Source organism: Ictalurus furcatus, chromosome 3, assembly GCF_023375685.1.
Source record: "Ictalurus furcatus strain D&B chromosome 3, Billie_1.0, whole genome shotgun sequence".
NCBI lineage: Eukaryota > Metazoa > Chordata > Actinopteri > Siluriformes > Ictaluridae > Ictalurus > Ictalurus furcatus.
Genome location: NC_071257.1, coordinates 22,461,219 through 22,476,319, shown reverse-complemented (window position 1 = coordinate 22,476,319; position 15,101 = coordinate 22,461,219). Strand labels below are relative to the sequence as shown.

The following is a 15,101-nucleotide window of genomic DNA, read 5'->3' as shown; positions in this document are numbered from 1 at the left end:
ATGAAGGATATAGGAAATAACCAGCATAAATAAAAGAATATAACAGCTTCATTAATGTCAAATTTTAAATGTAACTATGTTAAAAGCTGTGTTATAGTTCGCAATAAAAAGCCTGTAAGGATCTGGCTTAAAACTGAATGGTCTGACGGGTTATAAACTAAAATGATCTCTCTGTACTGAAGTAGAATGAAAAAAAGTAACTGCTCATGATTCAAACCAACCCACTTCATTTTGAAACATGACTGTCTGAGCACTTACAGCTGCCATTGAAACTGGCTTACTTTTCTCCATTGGTGATGGAGGTGTCACAGTAGCCAGTGTGTATGGAAAAACACCAAAAGAAATTGCACAAACTGAAAATGACAGTAGAACAGATCTGGCATGTCTGCACTATAGACCCAGGACCTCTCTATGGACCACAGAGTCCATAGAGAGGTCGTCAGAGTTAAGATTATGTTAATTTGAAGATTGAAATGGGAGCATACCATATTGTAGTTCTCAGGCGTGCATGGATGTATGATTCATAGCCAGGGGGTGTGTAATTAGATAGACAAATTTTTCCAGTGATAGGCATCACAACCCACTATTATCAAAATTATGATAATATTATTGAGTTCTTTATAGTTATTAGCTTTTTATGACTGGTCACTTGAATTTAATGAGTTTAATCCAAACCTCAATAACTTAACAACTTGGGGGGGATTATTATAAATAATATGAAAATTAATCTAATCTGTTCTGTGAGTGGAAGGAATTAAAAAAACCTCCCTGGCTACCATAAATATCCAGAATTTTATACACATTTGAATAATGGACCTAATATTTGAATATTATTATGTTTGAAGAAGGTCGGTGGAATTTATTTTACAGCCAGGTCCCTGTATCCTATTAAATCAGTGTATCCTATTAAATCTTATTTACTAGGATAAAGCAGTTGCTAAAATGAATGAATAAATGAATGAATGTGAACCCTTAACTATCCAAAGAATATATGGTAGGGTTTTTTTTAATCTTACCATTTTACTTCACACTTATAGATATGCAATAAGCTGATACAATTCTCATACAAACAGTATTAAGGTTTCACAATAAAATTGTAAGTGTAAAAGTGAGAGCTCAGCTTTAATTTGTAATGGCATTTTCTGTGTTTATCTTAGTAACTCTTAGGAAAATGCCAGAGTACAATGAATGTTCTGCTGTACCTATATTATATAGGGATTTTCCCTGCACTCTGTGATCTGAGATTCACTGTATGAGGTAAGCACAAGCAGCCAAACAGTCAAGCAGCATGTAATTAAGCAATGCACAAGGAACATTATTTTCTACTACACTCTCTCCTGGGAATAAAAAATACATATTGCCATGTCATTATAGGCTTCCTCATGGCTGTGCAGATGGATATGTAATATAGTCTGTTTCTAGAATTAAATACAGAATAAAATATTTATTTTCCCTCCCTAAAATTAGTCCAATTTTGTCCCAAATTAGATTTATATTTCAGCAACCTGTGTGTACATCACGTCTTTAGTGCATGAACTGATATATGGAAATAGAGCGCTCTTTCTCAGACATGGATTAGATAAATTGTAAACACTACGAATAGATTTGTAACCTGATCCTGTAACTTCCTCATTCCACTGGAGATGGTTGAAACTCACACCGAGCAGGTTTTTGAGGTGTACCATAAAATACTGATGTGTGTGTGTGTGTGTGGGCTTGTGATGAAGGACATGGGAGGAGCCTGACTGGAACTGATAGAGCTGATTATGATGATGTTTTTGCCCTGGCAATGTTCCAGGGCAGAAGAGTTATTCAAAACTTACACCATTAAACCAAAAAACTCAGGTGTATGTCATTCGCAAGTCGGATCATGTAATATGATTACCAGTCTCCTTTTTTTTTCTTTCTTTTTTACCTTGGTGGTGAGCTTTCTAATTCCTTCCTCTCTCAGACATGTGTACAGCACAAGAATGCTGGAGAACAATATTAGATTTTTTTTTTTTTCATAATTAGGTCCTAATTTAATCTTTCCAATTGGCTAATTGGCTTTCTTCCTTAAATCTAGACTAACAGATTAATCTCTTATCCTAAAAGTCAACCTTGCAAAATGTTACAGATTTAGTCAGGGTTGTTGCCTTATTTGAGCCACACATTTACTGCAGATAATACAAACTGCTCATTCACCTAAATTGTGTAGGCAAAAGACAAGAAAGGAAATCCCATAGTGGCATCCTCTTCACCAAAACACCCTAATCTCTCTCTCTCTCTCTCTCTCTCTCTCTCTCTCTTTCTTTCTTTTTCCCTATGTGTTTATGCTCTGCACATGGCTGAATTGTTTGCTGTTTGTGGTTTGGTGTGCTACAGTCTGACAGGAAGCATCTGCAAGTGCTCTTGATGAGACAAAAAAAGAGAGAGACTGTCATGCAGCACATGCACTGACATCTATTTAAAGAAATGCATTCTCACTTTTTTTTAATGGCAAGAACCATTTTACACATGAAGTCTATATATATACTACATTACATAATTCCCTATAACCTCTCTGTGTTGGATAATAGAACCTTGATAAAATCTTAGAGTGGTGGTAGCTCAGTGATTAAGGTTCTGTGCTAGTGACTAGAAGGTTGTGAGTACAAATCACAACTCTGCCAGTATTTGCGCAAGGGTTATTGCATCACTCGGAAGTCAATATACTTGTAAATGTAAATAGTATACCAACCACTCGTTTTTGTACCATAAATACAATGGTTTACCTTGATAACACACAATATTAACACATGAAGAAATGGCACCTTGTTCTGTGCCTCTGAAATAGTCATTCTCTGTCTACCTTTACAGTAAACCCTTCGGGCAAGACTTCTTAACAATTCTTGTTTTTTTTTTTCCCACTTTTCTTTTGACTTTCCAGCAAACAAGGCCATGCAATGTATGAAAGACAGCCTAGGTTTTGGGATGGTCTCTAAATCTAGACTAATCTGAGAACTAGAAAGGAAGGGATTGTGAGTGGGATTCACAAAACCACATATCCAAACGTGCAGCATAGAACACTGGTACATAACATGTCGGATCCTGTTGCTGAGGGTTTGAGGAATGGGGTGTCATAAAAGAACAATCGCAAAGTCTGGAAGCCTCTACTGTCTCTAAATGAGTTGATATTTGTTCCATCAGAGAAGCTTTATGGCTGTAAAACTTTATGCAGAGTTAAAAATGGTTGTCTTGAAAACATCCATTGGAAAGAAAGAAGTCTGTGTCTTAGTGAGTTACTGGTTTGTGGCTGCACTGCAATAATCAGGATAACTTACTATTATTCTGTCCATAAGAGATGTCATTATTTGATCTATTCAATATAGTGAATTATAGTTGAAAATGTATTACTACGAAATATGCCATCAGGGGAAAACATTGCACAGACTTTGATGGTAAAGTAGAAATGTCTATACAGCAGATCAGAATGAAGACTTCAGTAACAATCTTTCATATTTAGCCAAATCTGCAATAAAAGTATTTTAAATATATCCTTAGAACAATTGTGTTGTCTTCTCCCGTGCAAACGTTCAGAATGTGAAAGAAAAACCAAACAAGGAAAAACAAAAAAGAACTGAGTTCTTCCAAGTTGTGAAACAAACAATCCAGAATTGCAAAAGAGGTTGAGTAAATGGGCTAACCATAATGCATCACATAGCACTAGACACTTTTTTAAAAAAAAAACTTTTGCATTAGAACAAGTGCCAAAACATTTGCTCATTAGAGGTGTATGTCAAATATGAGCACATACATGCCTATCTAAAAAAAAAAGAAAGAAAGAAAAGCTCTGTACTATAGACAGTTCAGTGAGAGATGACAGTAGTGTGTTGCAATGGATTTTTTTTTTTGAGGATGTCAGAGCTACAAACCAATCAATGTGATTCTCATGACAACTACTTTTACAAAAAATGTACTTCTGTATCAATTGAAATCTCAACAGTAGGGTGTTTCATAAAGTGATACACAAAGACTATTTCATCTTTTTATTGTATAAAAATACAAAACATAAAAGTTGCAATAGATAAAATGATCTTGATTTCACTGTGAAGCTGAAACAAGCATGCATACACCACAATCAACATATAATAATCTTTTCCAGTAAATATTTGTAAAAAAATAAGCAGAAAATATCAGCATCATGTTCTAAAGGCATAACTTAACTTCAATTCTTTTTTGAGAAGGATTAACCCAGCATTTTGAGAACTTTGGATAGAACGTGTGTTTAATATGACATAGCCATTACACAGGGTCCGAGGGTCCCTACAAGTTCCAGAGAACAGAATTACTTCCTCACACTTGAGAAAGTTTGGACAGGTTTTCCAGAATTCTCAAAGATTTTCCTCAAAATCTATATACATGTTCATTAAAATCATTGCTGCCTTTTTTTTTTTTTTTAATATGACAGTGGTGTCCAACAGTAATGGCTTTGGTGGCCCAATAAGCTTATTGTTAGAGTAAATGTTTATTGCAGCATTTGCTCAAGTGTTACTTGTTCCAGCTACGGTATCATCCACTATAACCATAAACTCAGTGCCTCATCATTGACTCAACTAAATTGTAAGGACTAAAGATTATTCCAGACATCCAGCAAAGCTATATAAACAGTAAAAAATATAGTTTCAGTTATTCACTCTCACACCTACATACATTTATTATTATCCATAGTTTAAAAGTGTTGAACTTTTCTCTTATTCGCCACCAAATTGATTGTAGGGCCAGTTGAGGGTATTGAGATTAGCTTCTTGGGCCATGTTCCTGATGGAGTAGGATGGGGTCTGTGTGTTCCTCTGTCCTGACCCACTGGCTCCACTACTGGCTGCATGTCTCATGGCCTCCTGATTGCTGCTGCTGGTCGGTGGATAGTTGAGCATGGTGTAGGACTCAAAGAGGTTGGTGTTAGGGTCCAGCAATGCCAAGGTACTTTGCCCTTGAGGCTCTTGTTTTAAATTAAGACCTGTCTGAGGGCCTACTAAGCTATGAAGAATTTCACTTCCATCCTGACAATCTGGATATGTGTAATTCATCCCTGTGCTTGCAGGCCCATTTTGTGTTCCTGATGAGGGATCAAAGTTAGGCCAGAGGCTTTCACCAGCAGGCATGGTTTCCTTCCTGTGGAGAGGCTGTTGCGAATGCTGGACACTGTGCTCCAGCTGCTCCTGCCGAGGCTGGTTGGCAGAAGCGCCTTGAGGATCAAGAAACTCCAGATCCCTTGGACTCAGTAAGGGGAGGCTGTTTCCACTCTCCCCTGTGGTGTTTAGGGAGGGAACTGTGTTAACTTGGTTAACCTGTGACATACCCCCTCCATTACTGGCCCCAGGGTTGCTGCTAGCTGGGCTGAAGTGAAGTGAAGAATTAGCCCATTGATCTTGATTGAATGATACTGGTGCTGGACATGCTGAAGTGGATGGCATCATACGGGGCTGATAGGAATTATACATGTGTTGTTGACTTTGCCTCCTTGTACCATGAAGAGGATTTACATAGGAAGTTTTCTCTGTGGAAGACGAATTCATGCACAATAAGATACACAATGGAGAGTGATACTTTATAAACATGAAAATATTTTATAATGTTGCTGCAAATATTTTAGCTTCTCACCATATTTAATCCTTGAGTTTAATCCTTGAGTTTGATATCCTAGTTTTCTGTCCACAGGTCCCACAGGTCCAGATGTGAAACTAGGGAACGACTTCAATAGATCATCAACTTTTCGCTTCTTTTCTTGGCAGCCATATGGATCTGAATGGAAAACACACATTCTTAGCATGCAACATCTCTACATACATACATAGCACAGCAACTTCAATATTACTTTGCCAGAAGGCCTCAGATTTATACATTTTGTGTAAATTTGTAAGAGCTGAAGAACTGGCTGACATTCTGTAACAAGTGTGACATGAGAAAAACAAAGTCTTACCTTTGTCATCGGGCAGGTATCTAAATTCCATGGGTTCACTCACTTCCTGGTCAGTGGGGCGGCGCAGCTGCATGTGCACAGTGACAGGAGACGTGATGGAGGTGTCGCAGTAGGCAGGCGTACGGAAAACGATAGCCACCTGCCTGTGCACATCTGCCTGGGAGAAGGAGCCTCTGGCCTCCCAGGTCTGGGTGAAGAAGCGCACTTCTATATCATCTAGTGTGATGAAGCAAGCAATGAAGGATGAGGTGAAAGATGACTGATGTATGTTACATGGTAGCATGAGGAAAGTATGAATCTATTATTTTAAATGAATGGCTGTAACAAGTATGCCAACAAATTACAGTACAATGGAAAGATTCACAGATGAATGGGTAAATGAAGAAACTGATGAACATTGAAGCACTGTGGGAAGAGTGAAACCAAAGTGTGGTTTGGTTCAGCAGTAAATCTTTTTGAGTGTTAATAATAAATATAGAAACTTTTCTACCTTTCTGGACTTTGTCACAGAGCAGGAAGATCTCATCACCACCCTTCACGCTGCCACTGTTTTTGTTGACGCGGCAGATGCGCAGCTCAGCTGTGTTTGGTGCACCTGCAGAACAGATCATTGAGATCATTGGTTAAAAGTTCACATCACTATTCAGGACACAAATGGTACACAAGACCATCCATCCATCTTCTACTGCTTACTCCTTTTCAGGGTCACAGGGAACCTGGAGCCTATCCCAGGGAGCATCGGGCACAAGACGGGGTACACCCTAGACAGGGTGCCAGTGTTACACAAGACCATGAAATCAAATACAACCATGAGTTGTGATGTGTCTTAGAATTCCTATCTCACTCTCTGGCTGTGTTTCAGTCTGAAGTGATCACGACAATGCCCTACTCCCTGAAAAGCCCCACACTTCTCACTGAGAACTCTGAAGGGTCCCCTTTATAATGGGTCAAAAGTAACAAGCATTTCAAACACACTATAACATCATTTTTCAAAAACAATAATGAGATTTCAGAGAGCTTATTTACTGCCACACTACTTTTAGCTGTTTTGTTTAGTTGTAATTTACTATTACTACAATTGCTATTAATGTACATGAACTTGACCTACATTTATGAATAATTTCACTTTTTTCATTTAGCATGCAAAAATAAATTGGTGCAAAGTGTCTCAGGAGCAAAGTGTCAAAAAGGATGACTTGAACAAGCCCTTCATCACTTCAAAATGTACCTGAATTAAACAGTGCCTCAGAAATCTCAAGCTTTCTGCTTTGAAAGGAAGTGAGTGAATTATTAAAGTATACAACAGGCTGGCAGATCCTGTTTTAGAATGTGAGGGTGGGGCTGTTTTGCACTTCCTCTTTAAGTGTTTTAAATGTGTTAAACTAGCTAATTTAGGGAAGTGTATCTCAGTAACAATGGTTCATGCGCTATCAGTGACCACAACAAAAAGAACTCACCTCACGTGTATTACACACACACACACACACACACACATATAACGCTTTTTCCTTCACTCTATCTTTCGTTGTTACCCAGCGTGACAGTGGCCCATAAAGCCCTCTGAAGAGTGGCTTCCGCTTAGACACTGTACTCACACTACCTAGCAACTCAGGAAGTGCTAAATGGGGCCATACTCACTTCCTGTAATGTGATAAGTCCCACTTTACAGCTCTGTGACATCTGCGAATTCTAACCCAATAAACTTTTCGGAATATTTCGTTCCAAATCATCCATTTACCAAAATATTTTTTTGTAAATAAAATGTTAGTTTTCTAATGAAAGAAATGAATATGCTGGCACAATTATATTTGAACACCGATTTCAAACATTTAATCATAAAAACCTTTTGATCTGAAGGTGTAAGATCATGAGAAACTTTTCAGTCAAGTGTCTCCAAACTTTTGACCAGTAGTGTGTGTTTTATTTGCAAATAATTTTGCATATTGACTATAATGATTTTTCCTTCCACTTCAATAATATGGGTTATTTTGTGTAGATTCCTGACATATAATCCCAATTAGGTCAATTTTAGTTCCAGGTTGTAACACAACAACATGTGGCAAAGTTACAGGGGTGGAGGCTAAGTTTATTCTTTATATCCCAAAGCAGTCTAACTGCTTTAACATGTCATAATCTTAGTTACTGCAAGAGGTGTGTTTTGTGGCAACTCACGGTTGTCATAGATAGGATTGGAGATGACAGGTGGCAGCGCAATGCTGTAGCATCCAGTCTCATCTTGCAAAAGGACCTGGAAACACAGACGCACCACATTCAGGTCGTATTCCTCCGTCTGCAAGAGCTGCTCCCGAGGAACTGCACATCCAAACACATACATAGACAGAACAGATGTTAGTATGCATCACTATTACACTGTTGTATTATCTCACCACATTAAAAGTCAGAGGAATGTAAAAATACAGCACACAGATTCTCAGATCAGGGACAGCATCACCAGAGTCAGAGTGAAGTCATGTGACAGACCAAAAATTAAGTTCACTCAAAGCCTAATTATCTTGAATATCTCAGAGTGACACTCTCTCTACGTCATGCTGCTGCAAAAGCTATTCAGCGGTATCCCCGGGTAAGTCACCGGCATGTGCCCACGCACTGTGGCTCACATCTAGAGATGCAGACACTCACATCCCACACAAAATGCGTGTGAAGATGTTTCTCAGTACGTGCACACAAGCCCACTCGTTCTCTCTTTCAGGAGAGTGTTCGCAGTGGACTATCCCACCCACGGGCAGTGTGACGTGCGGCTGACAACCGAGGTGAGGTCACCGCAGGTGGAAATATCACAGAGAACCAAGAATCAAGAGAGCAGTGAGAACAGATGACGACTCTGTAGTGAAGAGGCCGCTAACTTGACGTTCGGAGCTCTGCCTCTGCTCAAACCACAAGGCCTCTGAGAGGAAAAAATTGAGAGGGAGAGGTGGATAGATATAGAAACGGAGAGTGATGAACACACAGAAGGAGAAGCAGGTTTGTAGACACACTGATACATGAGAGAAGGTAGGAGGGGGTGAGTGGGTGTAGCGTCAGAGGCAGAGTGTGAAAATGAGGAGGTGATGTGCGTGCACAGTTTTTGCATATATGTATGTGTGTAAAGGGACACAGCAACACACCGATGAACGCACAAGGCTTGTGGGTGTTGCTAGACCCAACATTTGGGTGAATGTGGGCAGATGGGAGGATAAAATAGGGACAGGGAGACCTACACGAAAGACCTACACATGTCTCCAGCCACTGCTTTCTGCACTTTTTCTCACCTCACTGAGCCCCCCCCCCCCACAGAAAAGTCATTCAAATATTATACAGTTATTAGAAGAATGCCAATTACAAACCATACAGAACATGACTCAAAAAGGCCAATAACTCATGACGGCATTAGTGAAGTGAGATCATTGTTGGCAAGCTCTCCCTTCCACGCATGATCAAACATCCCAACTAATATCAAAAAAGTCATTTCACTACAGTGACACAGCCAAGAGATTTGTTTCACTCCCATTGTACTTAAAAGCTTTATCAGATTCCTCTCTATTCTATATTTGAACAGAAAAGATTTTGTTGCTTTTAGGAAGTAAGAGTGGCCACGTAAACAGTTTAGGAAGCACTGAGCTCTCAGCAGAAGTGAGAGTTATCTTCAAGTTAAAAGAAGTGGACAAGAGGAAGTAATAACAGGACAAACCAGTATGTTGCTTCAACACTGTCCAAATGACATTCTAATGCTTCTGTTATGTACTTAAAGTGGTGTTATGGGCCCCTGGGTTTAAAATGCTTTATGTGTCAATTCCTTAAGCCTCCTTGCTGTTATGATAAACCATGTTAACAGAGCAATCCAAAGGAAGTCTTTATGAAAATGAGTAATCTGATACATGAATGGACGCTCTGTATTGCAGGTTTCTAACCCTTCTTCTGGAGTACCTCATGTCCTGCACATTTTAGTGTACTCCCAATACACCTGATTCAACTAAATTCAGCTAATTAACAGCCCTTTCTGAGATGAAATGGGTGTGTTCGGGCAGGGAAAATACTCAAATGTGTAGGACAGGGGGTACTCCAGGGCCAGGGTTGGGAACCTGCGCTCAATAGGGACAAACCCACGAGCATCAAAATGGTCCTACACGTAACAGTTTTGTTTAAGTGTACCATCAAGGACATGGTGACTGTGGTAAAGCCTATGTATTCCTTAGTGTGATAATTGAAATTACTTTTACAATTATTTTTGCTGTATTGTTAATACTTACATTTAGATTTTACAAGCACTAATATATAGCTATACTTTATCTTGATATTTCAGGCAGAGTCCTCTATTCCTGCACTGAATAAATTTCCCCTGGTCACATGCCATGTGACACTGCAGCCACTTATGCAACAGCAGTACTAAAACGAGAAGTAGCCTTTTTTTTTTCCTTTCCTAATGATACAACTGTTGCTTAAACATAACCAGTATAGCGATAACAGAAAGGATGTAGTGATTTAGTGTCAGACCTACTAATATGCGTGACCCTCTGATTTGTACAAACGATGTCCTGATATTATCCTTATAACAACGAAATGTGAGACTGCAGAGAGAAGTGCTATAAAACCATAAGAATCTAAAAAAAAGAAATCTTACCATTGAAGGGGTTGAGGCCTCGGTTCACTCTCTGCATTATGGCATCCCTGACTTCTCTTCTCCTTACACATTGGATACCCAGGTTCTGGAAGCTATGGAAGAAAGAAAAATCACGGTCAAACCAAGGATATAATCAAGTGCAGTTAGCGAGCCATAGAACAGGATAGACATTCAGCGTAGTGGGCAGTGGTAGGACAAAGCACTGCAGGTTTAAGTTACACATTTTGCATACCAGGGGAATCCCCTCACTTCAATCCTTCTCGGAAACATTTTGATATTAAACAAAAGATGGACAGACCTTCAGAAGAGAAGTGTTATGAGTAGTAGAGTATTTGCATGGTGGTGTGTGGGCTAGTAAGTGGACATAGACCATTTAAATATTAAAAATCAATAAAGAGTGCCGGCAGGGGGAGATGGGTTCATGCAAAACCATACATACAAAAATATTCTACACAAAATAAGCAGTACGTTTTCTAGGTAAAACATTTTGAAGCCCTATTTTATCGTGACTGTTCTGCTTTATGTGCATTTGAAAATATAAAATGAATGCTTGGTGTTTAGCCACAATAACATTAACTTCACACAGTGTGTCTGTGAAGGTAGTTAACTTAGTAAGTTAATAAGTAGTATAGATATCAGACTTACGCAATAACTCTGCGTTCAGGTCCAAATTCTGCCTCGTAATATCCATCCTTGCAGTCTTTCCCCACCAGGTCATGTGGGTGTGGTCTGTACGGCTCATTTTTGGTTACCAATGACACACGCACTTTTCCTCTTCCACAGGTGTTCAGAATCTGATGGCAAGGAGGAAACAATTTAGGAAGGTTGATCGCGGCTTCATAAAGATGACCAAGGAATGGGGACCTATATGAGATATGGGTTTTATGCTGCATACCTGGATGCTTGGATAAGTCCTATTATTGTCAGAACTTCTTTCTCCAGGTATACTCCCTGCTGAACGGCCTTCGCACTTATACCTAAAGCGCATGCCTCTTTGCTTGGGTTGTTCAAAAATCTGAACACAGGGCTCTCCCACTAATCAGAGAGAGAGGGGGAAAAAAACAGACTCAACAGTGAATGCAGACTCCATTAATCTAGTTTATATAAGCAATTTTAGAAACAAAGAAACAATGAACACATGGACAGATCCCCTTAAAAAGCGAAACAACCAGATTTTTAGGGAAACCAGCATGCCATGAAAACAGGCAATGTGATACATGAGCAGAATCTTCACATGTCCTGAGAAATAATGAAAAATAATCAACATCTGTACACCACAGCGTTTTTTCCTCAGAACCTGATTGTAACCACAACCAACATCAAATAATTTCCCCGTTGGTACACCTGCCCGTATACATTGCTCACTGACGTGCCAGTGGACCACAAGGTATGATTATGATTATCAAAGCTTTATCACACAGCTGTTCAGGCACAGCTGTGCATGGCATGAGATGCCCAATTCCTGTTCCTTCTTGTAAACCAAGTACACCATCATCTCTGCCTGTTTTTTTTTTTTTTTTTAGCCAAGCATACAGTGTAGTATATCAACACTACACTTGGGAGCTGACATCTGCATTGCTCTCCATCAAACACATGTAGAAAGTGCGATAGAGCAGTGAGTACACACAGCTGACCTCAGTCACTATAATCTACCTGCTCTGCATGCAACACACAAGAAGTAACCTACACTACAACCTCATCAAGCCACCCATAGTATAAAAAAGAAGGAGTTAAAAAAAAAAGAAGAGGGAAGTAGGCAAATAAGCAAGAGCTGTAAATTATCAATAGCAGTTATTAACTTACTGTTCAGTACAGGGAAATGAGCTGTACAAGAAAAGACGAGAGATAATCAGTATGTGAAAGAAACAAGCGCACAATTTGATAACGACGCTACAGTACTAATGGGAACTTGAAGTCGAAAGCAGTTGACCGATGTTCCTCATTTTAATTTCCTTCTGCGTATATGTCTGCCATGAATGTCATAATTTACTCTCAATTTTTCATGTCATTTCAAACTTTCTAAATCATTTGGCTTAAATCAATTCAATTAATTGGCATTTTTATGTTTGTAAATGTAGCAACATCCTCTCAGTTATGAAGTACAATCACTATTTCAAACTGGAACTCCCATTAAAGATAACTAAAATCAAAGTAAACTAGTTCATTACTGTATATAGTCTATGAGATGCTGTAAAAGTTTAAAAGGTAATTATACTTATTAGTCATTATCAGGTTAAAGCAGCTCGTTAAATTTTCTCAGAAAATTAAATAATCTCATAATTACCATCCATTTCTGTGGACACCCTGAGAGCAGGTTATGGCACTCGACTATTCAGTGAATGAGTGACGAATGAATTGTGCAGTGATATTAAGTAGTGATGTGTCGTTCGCGAGCGAGTCGACTCTTTTACGTGAGCGCTGGGAGTCGACTCGCATTTCTGAAGAATCGTTTGTAAGAAAACGAGTCAATCAGATCATTCGTCAGTACTCTGTATTCCCGATTCTCACATACATTAATTCATTCATCTAAAAGCATCCAAATTCACGACCAACACAGAATTATTTGGCGCATAATAACGATGTAAGAGCCAGTTCTAGTACAACTAGGCTGTATGTTCCAGTCTGTCTTCGGCATGAAGGTCAGACTGCATTGCAGCTAGGGTGTAGTGCAAGTGTGGTGTTTTGGGGAGACAAATACCAGAAAAAAAGACAGGAATTATCTTCAGTTTACCGGTTCAGGTGACAGTTTTCATGTTAGTTCATGTGCAGACACAGCAGCAAAACAATATTAATGTCGTAGTCTCCCTCCTGAACACCCCCCCCCGCCCAAAAAAAAACCCAACAACCCCACAACAAACAAACAAGCAATAGAAACCATCACAGAAATTCTAATGGTTTCTATTACAACCCACCAGCTAACCATTAAAACCATTATAGGTCCTTAATCGTATGCACTAGACAGAACATCCTACCAATAGAAGGCAACAAATTACCAGTAGAGACCCACAGGGACCATTACAGTTTCCATTTAAACCAATACAATTCCCATTATAACCATTAAAACCATTAATTTCAACAGTATGCAGTACAATGCTATTTCTTTGCTTTTAATTAAATAGATTTTATAAAACACACACAATTCAATTTATAGTATTTTTTATTATCACAAAAAGACTAATAAATTTGTTGAAACTGACACAGAGCCGAATAGAAGCCAAAAGAGTCGGCTCTTATTGTTGAGCTGAACCGAATGCACTGACTCCCTGAAAAGAGCCGAAATTCACAACACTTGTCACGTCTCGGGAATTCCCCGGCTAACAGCACGTCCCTCCCCTCACCAACCAATCAGAATAAAGCTTAGCCCAGAATGACACGCCCACTGATCACACCTCTTTTACAAACGCTTTCAATACTTTATCTATTGGTTTTCACGAAATGTCAGAAAACATAAGCTACTAAATTTTTAAGCATCATAACTGGCAGCTTCGGAGCTTATTCAAAAACTAGTGTGAAAACTAAACAGACACAAAAATCAATAAAGACAAATTAAATTAATCAATTTAGTACACTTAGTATTAGTACACTTTTAGCCGATAATTGTGACTTCTGGCAAAGTGACTCACTAAATGTTTGCAAATGAACGTAAACGTTGTAAACATCGTACAAAATCTACAAAGCTCGCTCTCGCTGTACTTACTTCGTCATCTGAAGGGTAATCCCCATATAACGTCATTCGCCTACGCGGAGAAATGGGAATCTCCCAAAAAACAAGAACGAGGAAGTTTATTTCAGACAACAGAAAAATAAATAGATAGGGATTCGCTGACTATCAAAACACGAAAGGAGCGAACACCACCACCACATAGGTTAATTGGCTACATACAACACCAAAATATAAAACAGTGAAAATAGCTTTTGCCGAAGAGATAAACTTGAGCTAAATGCGGAACAACCTAAATACACTTGCAAAAGGTCAGAGTCGCGCCCTAAAATGGCAAGTCAAATTTATGCACGCGCTCTATGGACGAGAGATGAGACAGAATATTATTTGGCCATAAACACCTTGCTACGTTAGTGAACTACAGCTACCTTAGAAGGGAGGGGGATCTTACGGCAATGAATAAACGTAGTTATACTACCATTACGGCACAGGTTCCTTATACTGAGCTTTCATTCCGAGCAAATAAGGAGCGACATTCAGTAACTTCGCAAGACAAATCGTCAGAAAGACAAACACGACGTAAACCCGCCTCCGGAGTTCCTCCGAATTACAGACACAAATAAGTGGTACAATCATAAAGAAGTAATCACATTCCCACAAATTTAGTTTATATTACATAATCTCATTCTACAAAAAAAATAAAAACATTGAAAAAAAAATTCCCATTACACCCCTCAACACCATACACTTCCCTTTTGCTGTTTTTTTTTAAACTTCCGAAATGAACGACTCAAGGAGCAAGACAGGACCATTCCACCAAAGTTCCTATGAGGAAATGGATGTGTGTGTGCACCACGATGGAAATTACGGAGTATATAAAC

The 15,101-nt window shown here is 39.0% G+C and overlaps 1 protein-coding gene across 3 annotated transcripts; it reads right to left on the bottom strand.

Moving 5' to 3' along the window:
* Nucleotides 1–3,992: 3,992 nt before the first annotated feature.
* On the bottom strand, nt 3,993–15,021 carry rel (v-rel avian reticuloendotheliosis viral oncogene homolog). Of its 3 annotated transcripts, XM_053621499.1 has the most exons (10): nt 12,844–13,355; nt 12,363–12,383; nt 11,455–11,594; nt 11,205–11,353; nt 10,560–10,651; nt 8,114–8,254; nt 6,432–6,536; nt 5,942–6,157; nt 5,623–5,763; nt 3,993–5,518 (listed from the first exon to the last, which is right to left on the bottom strand). In XM_053621499.1, the coding sequence occupies exons 1-10, from the start codon at nt 12,848–12,850 to the stop codon at nt 4,713–4,715; spliced, it is 1,818 nt and encodes a 605-aa protein (XP_053477474.1). In that variant the 5' UTR covers nt 12,851–13,355; the 3' UTR covers nt 3,993–4,712. The 3 variants fall into 3 exon arrangements, with proteins under 3 accessions (XP_053477474.1, XP_053477476.1, XP_053477475.1); XM_053621501.1 differs by lacking the exons at nt 12,363–12,383; nt 12,844–13,355 and adding an exon at nt 14,257–15,021; XM_053621500.1 differs by lacking the exon at nt 12,363–12,383 and having other exon boundaries at nt 12,844–13,354.
* Nucleotides 15,022–15,101: the final 80 nt, after the last annotated feature.